A 14,893-nucleotide genomic window follows, 5' to 3' on the forward strand; every position below is an offset into this window, starting at 1 on the left:
CCGCCCCTTGGAGATTTTGTACCCGAAATGGCCTGAAGTGAAGAACACAAATAAAAAGAAAATATCGAAAAGTTTGGACGGCGGTTTTCTTGGGAGCTGGGAAGGTCGGTTTTCCATGTCTCGGTTCCCCCTAGGCCGAGACATCACACTGAAACCCCCCCCCCCCCCCACTCAGAACCCAACATAGAGAGGTTCACTCACAGAGACACTGAACCCCCCCCCCCCCCCACTCAGAACCCAACATAGAGAGGTTCTCTCACAGAGACACTGAACCCCCCCACACCCTGAACCCAACATAGAGTGGTCCAGTGAAGGTGGACTGGAAGGTGTGCAGGTGTGTGAGTGAGTCAGAGGACACTGTGTAGAAGGACACAGTGCCAGCAGCATGGTCTAGATAAACTGCTACTCGGTTGGAGTAGGAGGAGCCTCTGACAGGGAGGACAGTCTCCTTCTTATTGTGCCACACAGCGTAGTGTTTAGCATTACCATTACAGACCAGACTCCATGAAAGGTCATTGAATCCAAACAGACTGTCATCACCCCGTTTGCTGATATGTCTGTGCGTCACTGCTGCCCTAACCCATCCACTACACTGTACCTCACTGTAACAGCGTCCACTCAATGGTTCCTTACACATCACCTGACACCGGTTCATAAATCTGTCTGCATGAGGAGGATAGTTCTGATCCCGTCCCACCCGTCCCACCTTCCTGTTGTTCTCAGACAGAGAGAGGGTTCTGTATGCTGTGTTTGGATCCAGAGTGAGTTCACACACATCTGATGAGAACAACACAATACAGCACCAGTTTACAATCACACATCATAATAATAATAATAATAACGATGTTGACACTGTATGTGTGTGTGTGTGTGTGTGTGTGTGTGTGTGTGTGTGTGTGTGTGTGTGTCTGTGTGTGTGTGTGTGTGTGTGTGTGTGTGTGTGCGCGTGCGTGCGTGCGGTGCCTGACCACCGTTTGCTCCGTCAAGTCCTCTACGTCCGACTGCACGATGCAAAGCGTGCCCCTGGTGGACAAAAGAGGCGCTACAAGGACTGTGTACTGCGTCTGTGTGTGTGTGTGTGTGTGTGTGTGTGTGTGTGTGTGTGTGTGTGTGTGTGTGTGTGTGTGTGTGTGTGTGTGTGTGTGTGTGTGTGTGTGTGTCTGTGTGTGTGTGTGTGTGTGTGTGTCTGTGTGCGTGCATGCGTGTGTGCGTGCACGTGTGTATCATTTTAGTCGACTACTGCTGATTTGCCTCTAAGGCGTCATAATGCCTGAATTTGGTTGCGTGCACGTGTTGTGTGTGTGTGTGTGTTGTGTGTGCATGGTGTGTATATGCGTGCGTGCGCATGTGTGTGTATGCGCACACGTCTGTATCATTTTAGTCGACTAAATCTACTGCTGATTTGCCTCTAAGGCGTCATAATGCATGATTTTGGTTGTGTGCATGTGTTGTGTGTGTGTTGTGTGTGTGTTGTGTGTGCAGTGTGTGCAGTGTGCACGTGACTATGTGTGTATGTGTGTGTGCGTATGCATGTGTGCGTGTGCGAGCGAGCGTCTGTGTGTGTGTTCTTGTGTGTGTGTGTGTGTGTGTGCGTGCGTGCGTGCGTGCATGCGTCCGTGCGTACGTACACATGTGTGCGTGCGCGTGCATGCGTCTGTGCATGTGTGTGTGCGTGCGTGCATGCGTCCGTGCATACGTATGTGTGTGTGCGCGTGCACATGTCTGTGCGCGTGTGTATCATTTTAGTCAACTAAATCTACAGTAATTTGCCTCCAAGGCGTCATAATGCCCGATTTTAGTACGCGCGCATGTTGTGTGCGTACGTGCGTGCGTACGTCCGTGTCTTTTGAATAAAATGTTCATAAAATAGTCATAATTTAGTCACCTGAATGTCTTAGTGTTAGTTTAGTTTTAGTTAACTGAATATCATATGGTTTTGGTCGACTACATCTAGCTAGTTGACTAAAAGCTCTATGAGCTTGTAGATCTGCTATTTTGGAAAAATCGTGTGAAAATCTTTGAATATTCGTTCACAGCAAAATAAATTACTCATACCCTATATCTTTGCTTCTGGTATAGAATTATATTAAGGTTTTTCATGAAACTGTTAGAAAACATTTGTAGAATCTGGTCTCAGATCTCAATTGGTTAACCCATTAAGACCTGGAACACATCTGTGTCACCTTAACTTTTAACCACATTAGCTGTTGAGAAATAGCAGATCTAGAAGCTCGTAGCGCGGCACTCTGATCTACAAGCTCATAGCACGGCACAGAGTGCCGCGCTACGAGCTTGTAGATCTTCTATTTTTTTTGTTTTGTCGTGAAAACAAAATAAAACGAAATATTCTTTCACAGTAAACGTTTTTAACTCTAATATTTGCTTCTGGGGGTCCGTGTAATTTCCGTGTATTTTCAGATGGGGGTCGACGGCCAATTTCTGATAATTTGTGGGGTCCTTTTATATTCTATGTTTTATAACATCCTGCATTGTTCTTAAAGACGTAGTGAAATGAAAAGTATGTTTTTGTTCACACTTTTAGAGAATATTTGTGGTCTTATGGGGCATAGGCCTACCTATAACAATGGTTGTTTTTTGCTATTTTCTTTCTTCGGGTGCAAATCTTTTATACATCTTCTTTCACAGTGACAGTTTTTAACTCAAATCTTTGCTTCTGGGGGTCCATGGAACAACTTATTTTCAGATGGGGGCTGACGGCCAATTACATACCGGTACATTTTATATTTATATATTCCATGTTTTATAATATCCTGACCTACATTGTTCTTAGAGACCTACAGTAGTGAAATGAAAAATACCTTTTTACGGTCCCTGGAACAACATATTCTCAGATTTTTTACTTATTTTTATAGGGCTAATTTGCCCTATAGTGACTGCTGTCTGTCTGTCAGACCGGCATGTAGTCGGGGGGGGGGGGGGGGGGGGGGGGGATTTCACCCAGATTGGACTCGGTTCAGCGGCAGCATTCTGCTTCCCCCCCCCCCCCCCCCCGCACGCACGCACGCACACACGCACGCACGCACGCACGCACGCACGCACGCACGCACGCACGCACGCACGCACGCACACACACACACACACACACACACACACACACACACACACACACACACACACACACACACACACACACACACACACACACACACACACACCGACAGTCAATTGACTCAAAGGAGCCCCATAACAAAACAATTTCAATAGGCTATACTGCAGGCATTACTACACTAAACAACGTTGGATTTGTACAGTACAGAATGCAGATAAGTGTAGCCTATGTTCTTATTATAATTGTGAGTTTGTTTTTTAACATGCAGCATGAGTCCGCGAGAGCCGATCTACAAGCTCACAACGCGTTGAACTTCAAGTAGAAGGCTGCCGAGTGAGCATGCTCCAAATATCCTAATAAATAAATAAATAAAAAGGTGTCGTCCTTGCGGGGGCAGTTTCTGTATGGGACTATAGGCTAACTTGCCTCTAGAATGCATGCATTTAGGCATACAAGTGCATACAAGTGATACTTGTTGGGGGACACATGCCTACATATTTTAATCTGAGATTTGGGAACTATTTATTGATTCAGCATGAAGACTAAAGCTTTCTGAATACATTTACACCAGCGTATGCTTTCTACACTACCTTGAGAGGTGGCGCAGAAATTTGCGGAGATTCCGACCAAACAACGTCACCGTCAAGTTCACAGAGATGGCCATGAATTCCCACGTAACGTGGGAATCTTCGTAAATGCCTGTCCGCTCACGCAACGCTCACGTAACATCAATTATCAATTATCAATCAATCAATTATGAGCGTAAACGCTGTTGTGAATGAGGACCATAGTGCGGCACAGAGTGCTGCGCTACGAGCTTGTATATCTGCTATTTATTTATTTTATCGTGAAAACGTATGCAAATCCTTTTAAACTCAAATATTGGCTTCTGGGGGTCCGTGTAACAACATATTTTCAGATGGGGGTCGACGGCCAATTTCTGATACTGTTGTAAGGAGATGTATAGAGTCAGTAAAACACTGTTGCAAGGAGATGTATAGAGTCAGTAAAACACTGTTGTAAGGAGATGTATAGAGTCAGTAAAACACTGTTGTAAGGAGATGTATAGAGTCAGTAAAACACTGTTGTAAGGAGATGTATAGAGTGAGTAAAACACTGTTGTAAGGGGATGTATAGAGTCAGTAAAACACTGTTGTAAGGAGATGTATAGAGTCAGTAAAACACTGTTGTAAGGGGATGTATAGAGTCAGTAAAACACTGTTGTAAGGAGATGTATAGAGGCAGTAAAACACTGTTGTAAGGAGATGTATAGTCAGTAAAACACTGTTGCAAGGAGATGTATAGAGCAGTAAAACACTGTTGTAAGGAGATGTATAGAGTCAGTAAAACACTGTTGTAAGGAGATGTATAGAGTCAGTAAACCACTGTTGTAAGGAGATGTATAGAGTCAGTAAAACACTGTTGTAAGGGGATGTATAGAGTCAGTAAAACACTGTTGCAAGGAGATGTATAGAGTCAGTAAAACACTGTTGTAAGGAGATGTATAGAGTCAGTAAAACACTGTTGTAAGGAGATGTATAGAGTCAGTAAAACACTGTTGTAAGGAGATGTATAGAGTCAGTAAAACACTGTTGTAAGGAGATGTATAGTCAGTAAAACACTGTTGTAAGGAGATGTATAGAGCAGTAAAACACTGTTGTAAGGAGATGTATAGAGTCAGTAAAACACTGTTGTAAGGAGATGTATAGAGGCAGTAAAACACTGTTGTAAGGAGATGTATAGAGCAGTAAAACACTGTTGTAAGGAGATGTATAGAGCAGTAAAACACTGTTGTAAGGAGATGTATAGAGTCAGTAAAACACTGTTGTAAGGAGATGTATAGTCAGTAAAACACTGTTGTAAGGAGATGTATAGAGCAGTAAAACACTGTTGTAAGGAGATGTATAGAGTCAGTAAACACTGTTGTAAGGAGATGTATATAAGTCAGTAAAACACTGTTGTAAGGAGATGTATAGAGTCAGTAAAACACTGTTGTAAGGAGATGTATAGAGTCAGTAAACACTGTTGTATAAGGAGATGTTTAGAGTCAGTAAAACACTGTTGTAAGGAGATGTATAGTCAGTAAAACACTGTTGTAAGGAGATGTATAGAGGCGGTAAAACACTGTTGTAAGGAGATGTATAGAGTCAGTAAAACACTGTTGTAAGGAGATGTATAGAGTCAGTAAAACACTGTTGTAAGGAGATGTATAGAGTCAGTAAAACACTGTTGTAAGGAGATGTATATAAGTCAGTAAAACACTGTTGTAAGGAGATGTATATAAGTCAGTAAAACACTGTTGTAAGGAGATGTATAGAGTCAGTAAAACACTGTTGTAAGGAGATGTGTAGAGCAGCTGCATGTCTCTCAGTGCAGTGACATTCTGGGATTATTTGCCATAATCATATTAAGAAATATATAATGTTGGTCTAAATACAACGATGAACGTTGGGGGTACATCAGCTAGGCCAGGAGGTAACAGGGGGTTCACGGCCTAAAATGTTTGGGGACCGCTGGCCTACACGTTATGGTTATTATCATCTTTTTTCAGTTCATAATGTCACATACTGATGTGGATATGACCCCCCCTCCCCCCCCCCCCCCATACAAATTACCGCTACGATAACCTTAATAACAGTACAGTAATAATGAATGAAACAGAATATAAACTTACACGTCATGCTCTTCCTCAGACCTGGTGTCAGCCAACACTCTCCACCGTGGTCCACACTGGAGTTGGAGGAGAGACAAAGTCAATATACTCTATGATAATATAAACTATGATTTTACACCATTAAACATTAAATAATACAGAACAGCATCACAGAATGACTGAGAACATTGTTCTGACCAAAATGTTGTCACGCACGCACGCACGCACGTACGCACGCACAGACCAAGTCTCTCGTACCTAAGAGCGTCCAGTCTGTAGCGTGGATCCTTCACAACAGCAGAGAGCATCGCTTCGCCTGATTCTCCTGGATGATTGAAGGTCAAGTCCAACTCTCTCAAATGGGAAGGGTTGGAGCGCAGAGCTGAGGTCAGAGAAGAACAGCCTTTCTCTGTGACCAGACATCCTGACAAACTGCGCACGCACGCACGCGCACACACACACACACACACACACACACACACACACACACACACACACACACACACACACACACACACACACACACACACACACACACACACACACACACACACACAGTTTCACAATGTTATATTTTGTCCCATTGATTTTAAAAACGTTTTGTTTTATTTTAACACAGTTGAACCCAGTTTCAGGCATACTGACTTGAGAGTCTCCAACATGCAGTGTGGGCTCCCCAGTCCCTCAGCCAGGATGCTGACTCCAGAGTCCTGAAGGTCATTATTGCTCAGGTCAACTTTTCTCAGGCTAGAGCTGGAGCTGAGAGCTGACGATAACTCCTGACAGCATCTCTCCGACAGGTTGCAGCCACTCAGCCTGCAGAAACAATAGTGGTAAAAAATGTAGTCATTAGACTTCAGGAAAATAAAGATCATATAATAAAATAAATAGCACGCACACGCGCACGCACGCACGCACGCACGCACGCACACACACACACACACACACACTCACACACAGAGAGTTTCACAATGTTATATTTTGTCCCATTGATTTTAAAAACTTTTGTTTTATTTTAACACAGTTGAACCCAGTTTCAGGCATACTGACTTGAGAGTCTCCAACATGCAGGGACTCCCCAGTCCCTCAGCCAGGAGGCTGACTCCAGAGTCCTGAAGGTCATTATTGCTCAGGTCAATTTCTCTCAGGCTAGAGCTGGAGCTGAGAGCTGACGATAACTCCTGACAGCATCTCTCCGACAGGTTGCAACCACTCAGCCTGAAGAAACAATAGTGGTGCATGTATTAGATTTGATGTTAAATAAAGATCAAATAATATTTGAAATGTATCCAGTTATCAGTGAACCTACAGAGCTTTCTTGGAGGCTTTGAGCACGGGCAGCAACCCCAGAAGAGCCTCCTCTGAAGCAGAGTATTTCTTCAGGTCAAACACGTCCAGCTCCTTTCCTGAAGACAGCAACACGAAGACCATAGCTGACCACTGAGCAGGAGAGATCTTGTCTGTGGAGAGACGTCCTGACGTCAGGTACTGTTGGATGTCGTCCTCCAGAGAATGATCATTCAGCTCATTCAGACAGTGGAACAGATTGATGCTTCTCTCTGGAGATGGATTCTCTGTGATCTTCTCCTTGATGTATTTGATGGTTTTATCATTGGTCTGGAAGCTTTTCCCTTTTTGTATGAGCTTTTGTACGAACTTCTGATTGGTGTCCAAAGAGAAGCCCATCAGGAAACGTAGGAACAAGTCCAGGTGTCCATTTGGACTCCTTAAGGCCTCGTCTACAGCACTTTGGTAGAGGTGATGAATCTTGGTTTTGAAAAGCTTTCCAAATGAGGAGGTTGAGAGTAGGTTGTCACCAGTGTTGATGAAAGTGATGAAGACGTGGAGGGCAGCCAGAAACTCCTGAACACTCAGATGGACAAAGGAGAACATCTTGTCCCTTGTTCCGCGAACCTCTCCAAACAGTTCTGCGTAAACTGCTGCGTCGCTGATATCAATGCCAGACGCTGTCAGGTGTTCTTCCTCGAAGATCAGGTCGCCTTTCATCAGCCCTTTAAAAGCCAGTTCCCCCAGAGAGAGAATGACATCATACTGTTTCCTGCTAGGAAAGTTGGTATTCTTGAGTAAGGACTGGATCTCAATGAAGTGGGAGTACATGGCGCCCTGGCTCTTTGGCAGCTCTCCTTTCTTCCTCACAATTTCTTCCATAACGTTAGAAGTGATCCAACAGAAGGCCGGGAGGTGACACATGATGTGGACGCTTTGGGACTTCTCGATGTGACAGTAGATTTGTTTGGCCAGCTGCTCATCATCAGGGAACCTCTTGAAGAAGTACTCCTTCTTCTGAGGGTCTCTGAACCCTCTCACCTCTGTCACCCTGTCAACAGAAGGGATCTGGCCGGCGGCTGCAGGTCGTGAGGTTATCCAGAATTTGGCTTTTGGAAGCAAGTACCCCTTGATGAGGTTTATCAGGAGAACGTGCACTGTTGTTGGCTTCATCGGATCAGTCCATGTCACAGTGTTCAGGAAATCTAGAGCTGGCCTCGATTCATCAAGCCCATCCAGGATGAACAGAATGCTGCACTGTTGGAAGGTGCAGATATTTATCTCCTTGGTTTCACTGAAGAAGTGATGAAGAAGTCCCTCCATGCTGTACTTGTTCTCCTTGTTCTCCTTCATCTCCAAATTCAACTCTCGGAAAGTGAATGGAAACACAAAGTCGACATGCTGGTTGGCTTTGCCTTCTGCCCAGTTCTGAGTGAACTTCTGAACTTGTACTGATTTACCAATGCCGGCCCCTCCCTTCATCATCACTGTTTTGATGTGTCCACTGTTTTGTCCAGGTGAAGGTTCCACTATGTCGTCCATGTTGATTGGTGTTTCTGGTCCAGCTGTTTGGCTGTATGCCAATTCAATCTGCGTGATCTCATGTTCTTTATTGACCTGTCCACTGCCTCCCACTGTGTTGTAGACATCTGTGAACATGTCACTCACAAGTGGGTTTGTTTCATCTTTTGAGCTCCAGTGATTCAAACGCTGATTCTTCTGACTCAGATTAGACTTGAGCACTTGTTTACACAGATCAAGAGTTTCTAAATGACCAAAGACAAGATGACATCATTAAGCATGTGTTATAGAATGACATCATTATAGATGAAGGTGGGGAAGGTGTACTGCTGTACTTGGAGATACAAAGGTAGAGAACCCGATCTAAGTTTCTTTACTCACCCTTGCTAGCCAAGTCTTGTGATGGAAGTTTAGGTCCTGAATAAGGAGAGGAGGATAATGAAGTGAAACGTTAGTTTGTCTATTGTCTATTGTCATTATACGTTAGCATGTATTGATGCTCTATTGTCATTATCTAAGTAACAACATTCATGCAATGGATTGCTGTGTAGTAGTAGTAGTAGTAATGCAGTAGTATATTTTACAGTGTACCTTGCTGTGTAGTAGCAGTACAGTAGTGTATTTTACAGTGTACCTGGCTGTGTAGCAGTACAGTAGTATATTTTACAGTGTACCTGGCTGTGTAGCCGTACAGTAGTATATTTTACAGTGTACCTTGCTGTGTAGTAGTACAGTATTATATTTTACAGTGTACCTGGCTGTGTAGTAGTACAGTAGTATATTTTACAGTGTACCTGGCTGTGTAGTAATACAGTAGTATATTTTACAGTGTACCTGGCTGTGTAGCAGTGGTGACAGTGATGATAACTGAACCACTGATGTTACATCCAGATAAAACAGGAGCAGCCACTGCACTTCCACCATGTGCTTCATTAATGGCTCCAGCAGGGGGCACTGGAGAAGCTGCACAATATAAAGAAACATATTAGTGTTACACTCAGAGAGAGAGAGAGAGAGAGAGAGAGAGAGAGAGAGAGAGAGAGAGAGAGAGAGAGAGAGAGAGAGAGAGAGAGAGATAGCGTGATTATAATATTACATGATTAACATGTTTAAAACAATGTGTTGGCTGCCAATAATATGATGATGACACCTTAACTCATTGACTGCTGGAGTAAATACAGAAATAATCTGTTACTGTTTAACTAATTTACAAAAGGCTCCGTCCAGATTGTTTCATGACTCACCCTCGTTAGCCTTGTTAGTCGAGTCTTGTGATGGAGGATCAGCTCCTGCATAAGGAGAGGAGGATGAAGTGTGAGTGGACATGCCAGGTAACTGCTGTATTTATATAGCGCCTTTATGATTGTGCATTACATTCATCCATTCACACTGCGATGGTGGCGGAAACCATGCAAGGCACCACCCTGCACATTGGGAGCAATTAGCCCTTCGCTAAACCCAAAAGCGGTTGTCCAATGCCAATCCAAATCCAATTTTCCGTCACATCATAGCTGTCAGTGTTATTTTTCATGGCTGTGTTGTTGAACACACACACAGCTTAACGTCATGTCTGTGTTGTTGAACACATACACACAGCTTAACGTCATGGCTGTGTTGTTGAACACACACACACAGCTTAACGTCATGGCTGTGTTGTTGAACACACACACACACACACACACACACACACACACACACACACACACACACACACACAGCTTAACGTCATGGCTGTGTTGTTGAACACACACACAGCTTAACGTCATGTCTGTGTTGTTGAACACACACACACACACACAGCTTAACGTCATGGCTGTGTTGGTGAACACACACACACAGCTTAACGTCATGTCTGTGTTGTTGAACACACACACAGCTTAACGTCATGGCTGTGTTGTTGAACACACACACAGCTTAACGTCATGGCTGTGTTGTTGAACACACACACAGCTTAACGTCATGGCTGTGTTGTTGAACACACACACAGCTTAACGTCATGGCTGTGTTGTTGAACACACACACACACAGCTTAACGTCATGTCTGTGTTGTTGAACACACACACACACACACAGCTTAACGTCATGGCTGTGTTGGTGAACACACACACACGGCTTAACGTCATGTCTGTGTTGTTGAACACACACACAGCTTAACGTCATGGCTGTGTTGTTGAACACACACACAGCTTAACGTCATGGCTGTGTTGTTGAACACACACACACACAGCTTAACGTCATGGCTGTGTTGTTGAACACACACACAGCTTAACATCATGGCTGTGTTGTTGAACACACACACACACACAGCTTAACGTCATGGCTGTGTTGTTGAACACACAAACACAGCTTAACGTCATGGCTGTGTTGTTGAACACACACACAGCTTAACGTCATGGCTGTGTTGTTGAACACACACACAGCTTAACGTCATGGCTGTGTTGTTGAACACACACACACAGCTTAACGTCATGGCTGTGTTGTTGAACACACACACACAGCTTAACGTCATGTCTGTGTTGTTGAACACACACACACAGTTTAACGTCATGGCTGTGTTGTTGAACACATACACAGCTTAACGTCCGGAAAGTTACACGACTGACCAACCCAGGTGATAATAATAATAATAATAAAAATAAAAATAATAATAATAATAATAATAATAATAATAATAATAATAATAATAATAATAATGACCGTACTCTGACCTGATGAAAACTCCCGTCAGACGGTTGTTAAAGTCGATTGTTGGATACTGTTTATTTTCCTCGTATTTCTAGTTTCCTAAAATAATATCATACACATTTGTCCATTGCATAGCCTACTGTAGGCCTGGTTGACTAGATTTAGAAGACATGTGTCCAGTGCATAGCCTACTGCAGGCCTGGTAGACTAGATTTAGAAGACATGTGTCCAGTGCATAGCCTACTGCAGGCCTGGTTTACTAGATTTAGAAGACATGTGTCCAGTGCATAGCCTACTGCAGGCCTGGTTGACTAGATTTAGAAGACATGTGTCCAGTGCATAGCCTACTGCAGGCCTGGTTGACTAGATTTAGAAGACATGTGTCCAGTGCATAGCCTATTGCAGGCCTGGTTGACTAGATTTAGAAGACATGTGTCCAGTGCATAGCCTATTGCAGGCCTGGTTGACTAGATTTAGAAGACATGTGTCCAGTGCATATAGCCTACTGTAGGCCTGGTAGAATAGATTTAGAAATATTTAGCGAACGGCTAGTTAGGGGTTCAGAGTCTTGCTCAAGGACACTGCAACACTAACTCTGGGGGAGCCCACAGGGATCGAACTGGCAACCTCACGCTTCCCAAGTGGCCACTCTACCCCTGAGCCACTGACACCCCTTAAATGAATGAATGAATGAATGATCTTACCAAGGTCCACCAGTAGGTGGGGTTGGTGTTCCATGAGGGCATCATAAAATGCTGCCTGGGCGTTGGTTCCTCCTGGACCTACTGTTAATGTGTACAGTTTCCTCATTTTATCCATGGTTGTCTTCTCGGCATGAATCTTGCTGTAGCTCTCAGCGTGGACCCAGCTGTCTCCTAGACTGTCTACTACAGCCATGACTGCGGTCACCGTTTGGGTCAACTGTGCCCTGTGCTGCATCACAAACTGTGCTGTTTGCAAGAGAGAAAAAGAGTGGATGAAATTAGAGAATGAAAAACAAAGCTCTCATCTCCATATGCCCCACATACAAAGTAATGTAACATATTGTACAACCCTACTGTACAGCCCTGGTAAACAGAACGTAGCACCAGCTACCAACCTACTCACCGGTCACCTCGGACACTGAGATAAAAGACTCACCTTTTCTGGATTTTTCTGCATCCATTGCTTCTGAAGTCAAGTCGTTATCAGCATCCTGTTGGATACAGTCATGTTATTTCAATCATAACAATACAGAGTGATGATCGTAATATGGTAATAAATATCTATATCAGTCAATGTGGAAACAATTAGTAGGATAATATATATTTCCATTCCGTCTAACTCTACTACATATATGGTCTAACTCTACTGCAAAGCACAGGGAGAACATCACATCTAATTCATTGCATTGCCATGAAGACTAATCCCACCGAGACAAACGTTTAATAAGAATTGGGATAAATTAATGATTGATTGAAGAATTAATGAACAGATTGGATAATTACAGTATACATTTCAAGCACAACTTAATACAAAACTGTTAACTGTGGTCGACGATCATAAAGCATTACACTTGTTTACAATGGGGTCCACCATGTTCAATTTGTCATAACATTTAGAGACGCACAAATAAACTGTGTAAAGCTGTGAGTGCATTAGTAACCAACAGTACCGTGGTCTGTGGACCTGATGCTGATTGGTCCATTGTGGGTTTGATTGATGCCTCGGAGTGGAGCGACAGCAGCTAGCACTGAAGAACCTGGATGCAGTGTTGGGAAAGGTCTTTATTTAAGAACCTGGATGCAGTGTTGGGAAAGGTCTTTATTTAAGAACCTGGATGCAGTGTTGGGAAAGGTCTTTATTTAAGAACCTGGATGCAGTGTTGGGAAAGGTCTTGATTTAAGAACCTGGATGCCGTGTTGGGAAAGGTCTTTATTTAAGAACCTGGATGCAGTGTTGGGAAAGGTCTTTATTTAAGAACCTGGATGCAGTGTTGGGAAAGGTCTTTATTTAAGAACCTGGATGCAGTGTTGGAAAAGGTCTTCATTTAAGAACCTGGATGCAGTGTTGGGAAAGGTCTTTATTTAAGAACCTGGATGCAGTGTTGGGAAAGGTCTTTATTTAAGAACCTGGATGCAGTGTTGGGAAAGGTCTTTATTTAAGAACCTGGATGCAGTGTTGGAAAAGGTCTTCATTTAAGAACCTGGATGCAGTGTTGGGAAAGGTCTTTATTTAAGAACCTTGATGCAGTGTTGGGAAAGGTCTTTATTTAAGAACCTGGATGCAGTGTTGGGAAAGGTCTTTATTTAAGAACCTGGATGCAGTGTTGGGTCTTTTTTTAAGTGGTGCAACCAGGTTCAAGTTCACGTTCAGGTTTATTTGTCATGTGTAGACACAGAGTATAAATACAATGACAATTATTTTGCTCAGAGCACTCTCAGTCTTACATACACAGGACATAAACAAACATCTATAGTGCAAGAAAAAGACAAAAAAACAGAAAAAGTGCAAGTGAAGTGACAAAACAGTGCAATACAGTTCAAGGTCAGCTGTTCAGCAGCCTGACTGCCTGGGGGTAGAAACTGTTACTGAGACGGGTGGTACGAGATTTGATGCTCTGGTAGTGTTTTTTGGAAGGGAGTGGTTTGAACAGGGTATTTGCGGGGTGGCTGGTGTCTTCCATGATGTTGTGGGCTTTTTTCATACAACGAGTGGTGTAGATGTTATGGAGACTGGGTAATTCTGTGCTGCCGATGATTTTAGCTGCTGTTTTAATGGTCCTCTGCAACCTGTTGCAGTCCTGAGCGGTCGTGTTACCGTACCACACTGTGATACAGCCAGTTAAGACACTTTCAATTATACAGCGATAAAAGTTCACTAGTCCTTTTGTACTTTGTACTAGAAAGTACAGTCGCTGCTGCGCCTTCTTGAGGATGTACTCGTTGTTGAGTGACCATGTGAATGTGTCTGTGATGTGTATGCCCAGGAATTTAAAGTTATCAACTATGTCGACAGATGACCCTTTGATGGAAATGGGGGTGTGGATACCTTTGGACTTCCTAAAGTCTACAATGGTCTTATTGGTGTTAAGTGAGAGGTTGTCGTTATCGCACCATAGAGTTAGATCCTCTATCTCCCTCCTATAGGCCATCTCATCACCGTCGGTTATTAATCCGATCACTGTGGTATCATCCGCAAATTTAATTATGCTGTTATTCCCACATCTGGCGACACAATCAAACGTAAACAAGCTGTACAACAGAGAACTGAGGCAGCAGCCTTGGGCCGCACCAGTTCTGGTGAGAATTGTGGATGAGCATCTCTCTGCTATGCGTACACACTGGGGCCTGCCTGGCAGAAAATCAAATAGCCAATTACAGATGGAGCTGCCCACACCAAGGCCACTGAGTTTCAACACTAATTTAGATGGTACAATTGTCAAGTCAAACTCTGTTCTCCTCCAAAGGACATTAAGGAAACAACTCCAAGATTTCCAACTCATTCAACTTTTATTTTCCAACTTTTTCATGCTGTGCAATGAATGTGGGCTTCAATTGTTGATTTGGTTGGTTTCTTATCAGTTAGGTTGAAAACCTTTGAAAACAGAGAGACAAAGAGTAACAACAATGCCAAACAACAAATGATAATTCTTTTTAAACACTTTTCCATTCAATAAGTTATTTTTAACCAGTCTT

The 14,893-nt window shown here is 43.4% G+C and overlaps 1 protein-coding gene across 1 annotated transcript; it reads right to left on the bottom strand.

Annotated features, from left to right (window-relative positions):
* Window positions 1–256: 256 nt before the first annotated feature.
* LOC310867095 (NLR family CARD domain-containing protein 3-like) lies at window positions 257–12,381 on the bottom strand (the record flags this gene model as incomplete). Its single annotated transcript, XM_083776894.1, has 10 exons — window positions 257–777; window positions 5,745–5,800; window positions 5,982–6,155; window positions 6,369–6,539; window positions 6,774–6,941; window positions 7,033–8,776; window positions 9,366–9,494; window positions 9,776–9,820; window positions 11,921–12,166; window positions 12,357–12,381. The coding sequence occupies 10 exons, from the start codon at window positions 12,379–12,381 to the stop codon at window positions 257–259; spliced, it is 3,279 nt and encodes a 1,092-aa protein (XP_083633020.1).
* Between the last annotated feature and the right edge of the window lie 2,512 nt (window positions 12,382–14,893).

Source organism: Protomyctophum parallelum (assembly GCF_964188405.1).
Source record: "Protomyctophum parallelum genome assembly, chromosome: 11".
NCBI classification, from domain to species: domain Eukaryota; kingdom Metazoa; phylum Chordata; class Actinopteri; order Myctophiformes; family Myctophidae; genus Protomyctophum; species Protomyctophum parallelum.